The sequence below is a fragment of the Ursus arctos genome, unplaced genomic scaffold (genome assembly GCF_023065955.2).
Source record: "Ursus arctos isolate Adak ecotype North America unplaced genomic scaffold, UrsArc2.0 scaffold_15, whole genome shotgun sequence".
Taxonomy (NCBI): Eukaryota; Metazoa; Chordata; class Mammalia; order Carnivora; family Ursidae; genus Ursus; species Ursus arctos.
In genome coordinates this window covers 61,678,573-61,690,764 of record NW_026622819.1, presented here as the reverse complement: position 1 = coordinate 61,690,764, position 12,192 = coordinate 61,678,573, and the positions used below count along the sequence as shown (strand labels likewise).

Below are 12,192 nucleotides of genomic sequence, written 5' to 3'. Positions count from 1 at the left end.
TGCCAAGGGCCACCCCTGCTTTTTCTCCAAATAGTGGAAACCTAATAATTTTTGAGTGGTGGGATCTCCATTCTCAACTCTCCCCAGAATGGGGAGAGTAAATGAAAACTCCCAGCTGGGAAACTGGTAGGTAGGCCTGCAATGTCTGGGCTTATGGAATCATAGCTTTAACTAACTCTGTCTGCTTGCCTCAGTTTCCCCAACTGTCCTCTCATCCCTGCTGGACTTGGAGCTCTGCTTTAAGCCGTGGTCTATCCTAAGCTCAGAGAGGGGCAGTGACTTGACTAAGACCATACAGCCATCCATACAAACCACCTGGGTTTGGAGCAGCCTCCCTCATCTGCCATCAGGCCCCTTTGCTGGAAGGGTCCTCCCCAGGTTCCCGTCAGCGCTGAACATGCTGCTCTTTCACAGGGCTGCCCTAGACACCACATCCCTCTTCTTTCTCATTGTCCTCTTCTCCCACATGCCTTGAGGCTGGGTCTGCCCCCTGCTGACAGTAAATACCTCAAAGAAACAAGGGCGCTTGCCCCGCCTCTGACTGTGCCCTTGGGCAGGTGACTTCACCTTTGCAGGTCAGTTTCTTCATCCAGGGAAGGGGAAAGTTGCTCTGGGTGGATTAAATTCGGTAGTATCTGCAAAAAAGTGCATAAAAGAGTGCCTGGCACATAGCAGACTTTCAGTAAATGGTGGTTTTTGGTTTTATGCAGAGGAGGTCCTCATCCCTGCTGGGAAGATTGCTTTCCACAAATCAGATTGACTTCAGGCAAGATTCGGAGTGGCAAAAGCACAGGTGTGGGAGCAGCTGGATATGGGTCAAGCTGTGTGAACCTGGATAAGCCACTGACCTTCTTTGAGCATCTGGAAAATGGGACTAATGATACCCACCTGCAGAACTGTTGGGGTTGGGTGGGCACCTGGAGTGGGGCCTTGGTGCATGCTAACATGATGTCAGTTGTGATAAGAGCTCCTGGAATAAAGAGTATTTCCATGCCATTGAGCGCCAGCACCACCCAAGGCAGGGATTCCTCACACCGCATTCCTGGAAGGTGGAGGTTTGGCTTCGGCTTGCATACCTCTAGTGACAGGAAACTCATTCCTGTTAAGTTGGGACCTCTGCTAGCAGCCAATCTTCTGTGGAGTTCACACTTGGCTCTCTCGGTGTGGGCTTCCTCCCTGGAGTCCAGTTCAGCCTCAGGGCCACCAGGAGCAGCTTCCCTTCCACTTTCTTGCTTAGTGGCCTGCTCCTCTGAGCCAAGGAGAACCAGAATGGAGGAGGTGGCCCAAGCAGCGTCCCCTTCTCCTGCCCCCCAAAGAGCTTTCTGACCTTGTAGGCCAGGCTGGAAGGTTTGAGAGCTGGCAGGCAAGCATGAGAGGTTGTCCTTGGGTAGGCTAAGTGGGCCATCTGTCCTGGCAGAGTCCCAGGGTGGACCTCGGTGGAGGATCAGAGTGTGGCCGTGCCCAGCATGGAGACCAGGGTGTGAGCTGCTACAGTCTCACAGGCCAGCTCCCCTGGTTGTGGCTGGTGGCGGACGTGACACCAATGTCTGCATCTCGGGGTTCTTCTAAGGATTAAATGGTCAGAGATATTTTAATATCTAACATGGTTCTTGAAATCTGCTAATAATCTTTTTTTTTTTTTTTTGGAAGCTGTAATCAGTGAATGGGTTAATCTGCTCAAGAGAGAAACTTCAAATGAGCCAAGCTTTTAAAACATTCATTACTCTTTCAGCTTCAAGGTTGTTTTTTTTTATAATTTTTTTATGCTTCTTTCAAAATTCATCAGCTTAGGGCAAGTTGGCTGTCTTAATAACAGCACTATGAAAATGTTGATAAGGTTCTTCCAATAACAGATACTTCTCTGGCAGGGAGGCAGCATCTAAACTGCTTCTGGAGACTTCCAGTCTTCCCTTTTGGTCTTCCAGCGAGGTCAGACAGCTCTAGACCCTCTTCCATGGCTGTGTTAGCTACCCTGATGTCTTATGGCTCCCACCTTCCCTAGAGGAGACAGGGCAGCTGAAAGGACCGCAAACAAAGACCCTTAAGAAGGAAGGAGGCTGTAAAACCCCCTACTTGTGTTCCAGGTTTGAACACAGTTTAGAGGTTCAGACTATCTCCTTTCCCCACTTTTGTCCTCATTTCTATTATACATTATTATACTTGCAGACATCACAGGAACAGAGACAGGGGGACACACAGATGGAAGAGGACAGGACTCCTAATCCTTTCCCTTCATTCTGGTCCTGAACAAGTTAGGGAATCCTGACCTTGGAAGAGAACTGAGAGATTGTTCAACTGAGCTGCCTGCCCAGGAAAGGGATGCTGTGGTTTGGAGGTGTGTGTCCACCCTAAAGTCACAGGTGGAAATCCCAATCCCCAAGGTGGTTGTATTGGAAGGTGGGGTCTCTGGGAAGCAGTTTGGTCAGTGAGGGCTGAATTGCCATGATTGGGATTCGTGCTCTTACAGAAGAGACCCCAGAGAGTTCCCTCCTCCTCTTCTGCCATGTGAGGACACAGAACACTGTGACCCAGAAGAGGGCCCTCACTGGACCATGCTGGCACCCTGAAATTGGACTTGCAGGCTCCAGAACTGTGAGAAATAAATTTTTGTTGTTTAGAAGCCACCTAGTCTGTGGTATTTGGTTACAGCTGCCCAGATGGACTAAGACAAAGGATCGCTGCCAGGGGGCCTCCTGGAGGGGGTGTGGTCAGCCAGAGCCTCCTGACCCCGTCCTCACTGCCTTGCAGAAGGGATCAGGAGATGGGAAAGATCTGAGGCAAAAGCGAAGAAATGAGAGTTCTAGTCTTGCCCATACTGCTGAGTGGCTACATGACTTCTCCTCTCTGGACTTCCATTTCTACACATGTCAGATCACAGGGTTGGACTAATTGATCTGAATAATCTAGAAGTCATTGTTATTTGGGTGCTTCGCACAGACTAGATTCTGAGTTAAGCTATCATTTAAATGATCTGTTTTTATTCTCCCACCAACTCAAAGTTTCTTCTGAGAATCCAAGTGTCAATAAAGGTCATATTAAATCTTAGGTCTTTTGTGTGTCTGAAAGTTATTCTAGGCACACTTTTATATATTTGCAGACATCAGCCTCTTGATAAAGAACAAGGAATTTCCAATGAGATACACTATCGGTTAGGGTTGGATGTTGCTGTGTGTAATGGAAATCCCAAAGTAACAGAGGCTTCAACACACAGGGTTTACTTTATTGCATGAAAGTAGCGCCGTGCTGGTGTGGATGCTCCAGGAATTCATTAAGGACCTGGGCTCCTTCTATCTTTATGCTCTGCTGCATGAAGCTTCTGTCCTCAAGGTTACCACATGGCCCAAGAAGACCCCTGGAGCGCCAATTCTCTTATATTACTGTTGGCTTCATCCCAGGCAACTGGCTACAGTGTCCAGGAATCACATCCGGACTCAACAACTCCACTGAGGCCCAAGAGGAAGAGAGGAAGGGCGGAAAGGAGTGTACTTTGGCTGAGTCAACGCCCTTTAGGCAATCTTCCTGGAATGCTTACAATTTGCTTCTCGTTGCACATCATTGACCAGAACTTAGTCATGTGGTTGCACCTACCTGCAAGGGGAGGATGGGAAAGGTAGCATTTTAGCTGGGCACATTGCTACCCTGCATAAAGCGTGGGTTTTGTTTGCAAGGAAGAATGGGGGAAGGAACACTCGCTGGCAAACGAGACTGTCTCTTGCAGATGTTTATGTGCAAAGGATTGTATGCGTAATCACTAACCAAGTAGACCTTTTCGCAGATGTATTAATGTAGCTATTTAACATAAAATACCAATGTCTGTATCAGTTAGGATTCTCTTGATTACACGTGACAGAAACCACATCTCTAACTGGCTTAAACAATAAGGACATTTATAATCCTACATATTTCACTTACGGAGGTAGGGTTAGCTTATGGGGGTGGTTGATTCAGCAGCTAGCCAACATCATCAAGCCTGGGGTCTGTCCGTCTATCATTTCTCTTTTATTAGTGTTGGTTTCATCAGGACAACTGGCTACAGTGGTTCCAGGAACCACATCTGGACTCACTAATATTCAGGCAAATACAGGGGCGATTATTTCTAGTGACTCTCTCTCAAAGTCACAAAATGTCCTGAAAAGTCTCTCCTGCCTTAGTGGCCAGCACCGGTTTATCATCTACTCCTGGACAACTCATTGGTAAGGGAGAAGGACAATTAGGCCACCTCTGGAGCTGGGATCAGCTTCCATGAAGCTCGTGGCTACCTAGGGGAGTAGTAGATACCTGAATAAATTGGGGCTCTGTTAGTAGGGACCACAGAGGAAGCATGCTGGTAGGCAGGTGTCATCTCCATTTTTCAGCGAGGGGATCGAGGCTCAGAGAGGTGAAATAATTTGTTCAAGGTTCAACAGCCAGTGAGCAGCAGAGAGAGCGAGAGAGCCTGAACCAGGGAGGGTGAACCCCTGTTTAACAGGCTTAGCCTCCCGCTCTGCAACCACAGAAGGAAGGGGTTCCAGAAATCAGCTGTGTCGGTGCTCCCCAAACTTCAGCCATTTGTCCACTATAGCCATTTGTGGTTTTCCCCTCAGACTGACTTATACCTGCATGATGATTTACTCAAAACTTTTTTATTTCGCTAAGATCACCTTTATAATTTTTGTTAAAATAAACCCATGATTTTGGCATCAACAATTGCATTTAAGGACAAAAACATTGACATAAATGGGAAACTAGTCTTGCTTGACAGAAGTAGAAGATAAATCATCAAAAGAAGTACAATGCAGACAACGCTCTTCTCCTTTCTGGAGGGATGCCGTTACCCGACAGAATTCCTGAATCCCAAGTGTGCCCCATCTCTGCTACGAAGAGTGGCCAGCAGAGTGGAAAACCTTAGAGACTTACCAGCACCAAGTTGCCTCCTTGATGAAGTAAGGACCTACGGAAAGCAGCCAGGCTTTCTTATGATGCACTTCGCTGCCATGTAAGTCCCCACCACGTACATCTGAAATCACCCCATATATCGTTCTTGGAGAAACCTTAACTTCGATCAAAGCCCGAATGGTTTGTGACTGCTGCATTCATGTAACAACACAATCTTGTGGGGGGGGGGGGGCTGCATACAGCAGAGAGCAGGCATCCCAGAGATCTGTGGTTTAATTGGCATTCAGCCGATCTGGGGGAGGATTGACTAGGTGACCCTTCTGTCTATTCGGGAACGGGGTTGGCAAACTCTTTCTGTAACAAGTCAGGAAGTGAATGTTGTGGGCTTTGTGGACCACACAGTGTTGCTGCAGTGACTCAATGCTACTGTTGTGGTGTGACAGCAGCTCAGACAAGATGTAAGTGCATAAGCAGGGCTGTGTTTCATAAACTTTAGGAATGCTGAAATTTCAATTTCGTGTAATTTTCACACATCACAAAATAGCATTCTTTTGATTTTCTCAACCATTTAAAAATCTTTTCAAGATTTATTTATTTATTTGAGAGAGAGAGAGAGATACAGAGTGAGTGAGCAGGGGGGAAGGGCAGGAGGAGAGGGGGAGAAGAGAATCTTAAGCAGACTCTGTGCTGAGCGCGGAGCCTGATGTGGGGCTCGATCTCACGACCCCAAGATCACCATTGGAGCCTAAACCCAGAGTCGGACGCTTAACTAACAATGCCACTCAGATGCCCCCTTTTCAACCATTTAAAAATGTAAAAACATTCTTACTCTAGGGCCATACAAAAACAAGTGATAGACCAGATTTGACCTAAGAACCATAGTTTGCTCACCCCAGCTTAAAACAAATGCTATCCCTGCTTCTGCCAGAGCTGGCTTCCTAGGTGTGGGACCTGCTAGATTGCACATGGTCCTGCACAAAGAAGGGAACCCCACTTGGTTGAATGCTCTGCTACAACCATCTTGAAAGTATTTATAATTTTTGGATAAGAGAGCCTGCATTTTCATTTTGCAGTGGGACCTGCAAATGGCACAGCTAGTCCTGGTGTCTTTCAGAAGCTGTGCAGAGACCTGGGGAATTATCCGCCAACCGTGGTCTCACTGGAGCGTGTTCTCACAGTGATGGCAGAAGTGCCACAAGCTGTATGGAACACCTAGGTCTCTTAAGGCCTGTGCCTGAAACAGGCTGATTGTCACTTCTTCTTGCCTCCTGTTGGCCAAAGCAGGTCATATGGCTGAGCCCAAAGTCAGGAAAATGGGAAGCATACTCTGTTCTTTTAATGAGAGTGACTCTAATGTCACATGACAAAGGGCTTGATACGGGGAGAGGTGATGAATTGGGGCCAATAATGCCATCTACCACCAACTCTATTACGATGTGTGAATCATTCTGGCTGTTTGCACACCTCTCGTGTCAAAGAACTCATTATCTGGTCCTCTTGTCTGTAAGCTTTAATAGTCCCTTGTTCCATCAGCCCAGGCAGCGGCAAGGACAAAAGACTTTTGTGTGTCCTGAGGTGGATTTCCGGGGGCAGCAATACACAAATAGTTCTCCTTCCCCCTCTACGGGATCAGAGAGACTGACAGCGCGGAGACGAGAACTAGTTGGCATTTTGAATGGGCAAGCCAGCAGCCAGTCTCCTCCCAGACAGTCAGCCTGCTCCCTTTCCTGCAAGAGTCCTCTTGGGGATCTCAGTAGCTTGAACAGCACCTTTGTGCCGGAAAACTGGGGAAAAAAGATGTCTGGCTCACGTGCTGCTTGGTGAATTCTTTCTAGGTTTTAAACACATTTGAATAAGCAGAGTGAGTCCACAAACATAGATCTGACTCTATCATTTCCCTGCTTGAAGTCCTTTCCTGGCACCCCCAGCCCGGCCTGGCTCACGTCCGGCTCTTTGTGAGGTGGCCACAGCTGCCCACACAACTGCATTTCCTGCCACATTCTGCTCACGATAAGCATCTAGACTCTCTGGACATCTTCCACCGCTAGGCCTTTGCACCCACAGTCACAACCTTGGAGGTCCCCAGTGTGATAAACCATCTCGACTACTTTCAAACAAGAAAAGGGAAGTGGTGCGCACATATAATCGAATACCCAGTGCTGGAGGGAGCTCCAGGCATGCAGAGGTGCTCAAACCATGCTGTTTAGAAAACGCTTTCCTCTGATTTACTCCATTCTCGTCCAGGCGCTCCCCTCATGGTGAGCAATAGTAGTAGCTTTAGGAGAAAAGAAGAGGCTCTTTTCTAGCTATTCCAGCAAAGGTCCCAGGGCTGACTCTCATTGACTGATGGGGGTCACGTGGCCATCATGAAACCAATGGCTGTGGGAGCTGGAGTGTACTGATTGGCCAGGCCTAGATCCTAAGCCCATTCCCGCATCTAGGAGAGTGGCATTAGCTCCACTTAAACCACAGGGACCCAGAGTGGGGATTTCCCAGGGGAACATCAGGGGACAGTTACCAAAGAAGTGCTTGACAGAGGCGGGGAAGCCAAGACAACAGAGGTCCCCACCCTCTGGTTCTTCTGTCTGAAAAGCTGCCCTCTTTTCTGCATGGCAAACTCCCACTCATCCTCCCAGCTCCACCTCTGGGGTCATCCCTCTTGTAGACCCCCTCAGCCCACCTAGAATAAGCCACTCCTTTCTCTGGGGTCTCTCCCATCATTCAATGCTATGCTGCCAGGCGTCTCTTGGGGCCACCGGCTTCTGGAAAATGTTGGGGAACTTGGCCAAGCTCCCCAGTTTCAGAGCCTGGGCCAGTTCACACCTTCTGTGATTTCCGTGCACCCTTGGCTTTCCTCCACATGACACTCGGCTTCCACATCTGTGTGTGTCACCTCAGGCTGGCCACTGGTGTGCAGACCTCGACACCCTCCCCTTCTCAACAACAACAAAATCTCATCACACGTGTCATTGTGTGAGTGTTATAGCCTGACTGGAGTCTTGAGGGCGACAGAGGAATCCCATGGCTCTGGCAGAGCCTTCCGCCATTAGGTTGGCTCCCCACTTAGCCCCGCTCCTGTCTAAGAACATCCTTCTCCCCAGGGCGGCTTCCCACTGGGCGCAGCCTCCACTCCTCCTGTTCCCCCTGCAAAGCACAGACCTGCCAGTCTGGTCTGCACTTACCTACCACCCTTCCACTTGTCCCTGCTCCCCACTCTTGCTAATTCTGGAGAATACTTTACATCGGGGCAATTCCAGTGGTCTGTCCAGTCTCTCCCTTCTCAACAGGATCTGAGCTCCTTGAGAGCCCAGGTCCAGGTCATCTCTGCGTCTGCAGTGCCCAAGACAGGGCATGGCACTGAGTAGGGGCTCAGTGGAGGCGAAATTCAAAAACTGATTTCAGTAAAAGGCTGCATTTTAAAAAAAATCAGCAAGAATATTCTTTGGCCTCTGCAGGAAGCACAGAGAGTGTGGGTGAGCGATGATTTCAGCAGAAATGCCACAGGACTCTCGGGTTCTCAATTATTTATGGACCGGAGGAGACACGTTCCCAGAGCACTGCGATATATTCTGAAGATGTCGGGGCAGAATGTGAGGGACTGTGTTCCTTGGAGCCCCTGCAGCCCTACTCCGCGGCTCCCAGGGAGGGGGGCTTTTAGCTTCTTTTTGCAGCAATAAAGAACTGTTTTGGAACTCAGTTCTGCTCCTGCCCAGTACTCTTTCTCAATGTGCTGGCAAGGATGGCGAGATGAGAGCAGGACAGCCCTGGGAACAGAGGGGTCTGGGTTCAAGTCTTGTTCTGCCCTGGGCCACTCTATGCTCCTCCCTCTCTGGGAGGCTGTTTTCTCCTCTGTGCTATGGAGGCCAGCACTACTTCCCTGCCAGGGGCCTGGGGGCACACAGTAGGTGCTCATCCGATGGCAGTCCCATCCTCTGTCCTGGCTAACCTAGGTCCAGCTTGACCCTGTGTGCCTCTGAGTTCCTGGAGTCTTCCATCATGACCTGAGATGAAGGCAGTCACTTAACCAACTGAGCCACCCAGGCCCCCCTGTAGATGGAACTTTAAAAAAGATTTACAAAGCATATGGGGGTAGAGGTGGTAGAATTATCTGTAAGAGATTTCTTATTTGTAGAAGGACGAGTCGAAGGGTTATGAGGCCAGACTATTAGTGCTTTTCTCAAGAGCAGAGGGTAAGCGAGTTCCAAGCACAGGGGGTGTGCTGGTCCTGGAGACAGAGGATGGGCTGGTCTTAGGGCCAAGGGTGTGCTTGTCTTATGGGGCACATGCTGGCTTTACAGTCAGACGGTCCTGAATTGTCACCTTGTGTTTGGTGATCCAGAAGTGGGTGGGGAGGGAGACAGCCTCTGGGGCCTCATCCCCATTGGTGCTGGCCCTGATTTTCACGATGGATTTCCACTTCCGGCTACCTTCTCTAATGTTCATATGGTGACCAACAGAGACTGTGATCACAGAGCTTTCCTAGGGTCTGGTATTCCACAGGTGCTTAATAGTGACTGCTGAATGAACTATTTGATGAGCAAATAGCCTCAGACTTGGGGTGAGATGGAGCCTGATGCAAATGTTATATGTCCCTGGCTAAGTGTCTGTTTCCTCTGAGCATCCGTGTCTTCATGGGTGAAAGTGGGTATAAAACCACCAGCTAGGCTGGGTTTTTGACGATGGAAAGGACCACAGCTGCAGAAGCACCCAGCGCCCAGTTAGCGCTCAGTCCATGATGGAGTCTCCCTCTGAGTGCCCAGCTGCTTGCCTTAGAATTTCAGAAGTCTCCATTTTTCCCCCCTTATTCTTCTCTAAATAAATAATTCTCTCCTTAAGTACTGCCTTCTAGATAAAGAAAACTCTCTTATTTAATTTGATTGTTTTCCTGTTTGTTTAATTACTACCATTAAAACGTTAATGCTTTCTTGTATTTTTTCATGGCAAATGTGATATTTTAGCTCCACTCCGGGTTATTTTATTTGTCAAGTTTCTGCTGTTGCAAGGATCAGAAACCTGATTCGAAGGGGGACTTAAGAAAAGGGGGACATTTAGTGGTTTCCGTAATTAAATATCGTAGGGGGTTGCTTTAGCCGGAACAAGGCTGCGTGCAGACAATCAGACGGCGGGTCAGGACACGGGGTCTGGTTCTTGGCTCTGCTCTCCTGCGTTGCCCTCACTCTGGGGCAGCCTTTGCTTCTGTCCTCTCCTGTCACTGGCGTCATTGAAAGAGCTTTCCCTTCCCAGTGGACACACCAAGTGTCTTGGGACTCCGGTCCAAATGCTGCAGCTGGGGGACTGGCCAGCCCAACTGGGCTCTGCGCCTGGAGCCGGGGGTGTGGGCTTGGTCCCCTCCAAGCCTCCTGAGCTGCGAGCGGCAGGGGGTGGGTCCTGCAGGGAAACCAGGGTGGTTTCCGCTCTCTGAGGCAGGGGACATCAGTAAAGATTATTCTCATTTCTATTTTACAGGTGAAGAAACAATCTATGTCCGCCACTGTTCCATCAGCAGCTAACTCAACCCCCTCTAATAAACTCGGTTCCTCTGAAAAATAGGACCTGGCTATCACATAGTCAACTTAAAAGACCCTTGTGGAAGCGGGGTGCTTGTGACGACTTCTAGAGATGCCCGGGGCCACATGTGGGGCCTAGGGGCAGAGGAGCTCACGCAGTGCCGGAGAAGGTTGAGGTCAGCCTTTGTCACGGCACCTTGTTGAGGGCGCCCCCTGACCATCTTGCGCAGGTCCCCATGCTGGATCTTCATTCCTTCATCTGTGAAATGGAAACAACGCTCTCCGCTCAGAGAGGTTTGGAGGGTGCGCTGGGATGATGAGCACTTAGTAAGCGCTCAGTGAATGCAGAGTTGGCTGTGAACCTGTGTCACCTTAGGCAAGTCCCTCCGCCGTTGGGGCCCGAACACCTCTGTCTGCAGAATGGGATGATGATGAACTCGCATCCAGGTCTGGGCAGGCAGGAGGCACTCGGTGAGAGTTTGGAGACCGTGACGAGAGAGGACTTTGTGAACTCTAAATTCCTACCAGGTGCCAAGCATCTTTACCAACACGACCTTGCTGTACAAAGTCCCCTTTTATTCAGATAAGGAGACCCAGGCTCAGGGAGGTGAACTTCCTCCTCACACAGCTGAGGGACAGCGCCAGGCTTTGGTTTTTGTTTTTTGTTTTTTTAAAGATTTATTTATTTGACAGAGTCTGAGAGCACAAGCAGGGGGAGTGGCAGGCAGAGGGAGAAGCAGGCTCCCCGCTGAGCAAGGAGCTGGATGCAGGACTTGATTCCAGGACCCTGGGATCATGACCTGAGCTGAAGGCAGATGCTTAACCGACTGAGCCACCCAGGCGTGCCCGGAGCCAGGCTTTGAACCCGTGTTTTTACCACTGTTCCAGCTGCTTTCTGAAGAACCGGGGGGCTGCTTCCACATATAGCCCTCATCCCTCAGGGCCTAGCTAAGATGTCACCTCTCATGAGTTTCCCCAGGTCTCCCCTGTCTAGGTTAGGACCCTCCGTGTGTTCCCCCAGCTCCCTAGGTCCCCATCACAGCTCTTGCTCCGTGGAAGTGCTACTGTCTGTGTGTCTGTCTTCCTCCACTGGACCAGGGACCAGGCCTGAGTTGCCTCGGAGCCCCTGACCCCTGGTGTGCTGCTGGGAGTGACTGTGGAGCCCCTAGGCTTGGACACAGTGGCGTGGCGGAGAGCAGGGCAGAGAACCTCCCTGAGCCTCGGGCTTCTCCTCTGTGAAATGGGAACAATTTCTAGCTGTGTGGTTGTCAGGCTAGAAATAGTGCGACAACAGTAGCTAACGTTCCTTGAGGACTTCGTCATTACATTCATTTCTTCCAACACTCTTTTAAGGCAGAGACTAGAATTGGGCACATTTTACAGACAGGAAAAAGACTGAGAGACAAGCACTGGTTTGCCCAGAGTTGCACGGCTGGAACGACACATGGTGGGAACTCAGAAGTGGCGTCTGTAGGAATAATAAACATTCGCGGAACGATGGGATGGGGCGCCCCTGACCACACTGCCCCCTGCAGGCCCTGCCGGCCTGGGCCTCTTGGCCCCTGGAAAATCCCAAGCAGGGCGGGGCTGTGTACCCACACAGCTTGCCGGGCGTGCCTGGCTGGGGAGGAGAGCCGGGCTCTACACACCAGGTCTGGGGGCAGCTTCTGGAAGCTGGGTGGTTTGGGGCCGAACAGAGGCCTCGCCTAGCCTCCCCAAGAAGCAACTGGCCTCGTGAAGTCTGACGTTCTGATCTGGAAACAGGGCGGCACCCCCCCGCCACCCCACGCGTTCCTCACGTCTTCCTCCT

At 50.1% G+C, this 12,192-nt stretch overlaps 1 protein-coding gene across 1 annotated transcript in view; it reads left to right on the top strand.

Moving 5' to 3' along the window:
* THOC3 (THO complex subunit 3) overlaps window positions 1-10,400 on the top strand; it is a 198,702-nt gene extending 188,302 nt beyond the window's left edge. The window contains exon 7 of the mRNA XM_044388584.3: window positions 10,342-10,400. Within this exon, the coding sequence (XP_044244519.1) occupies window positions 10,342-10,385 (44 nt within the window). The 3' untranslated portion in view covers window positions 10,386-10,400. The remainder of the gene's footprint in view (window positions 1-10,341) is intronic.
* The last annotated feature ends 1,792 nt before the right edge of the window (window positions 10,401-12,192 follow it).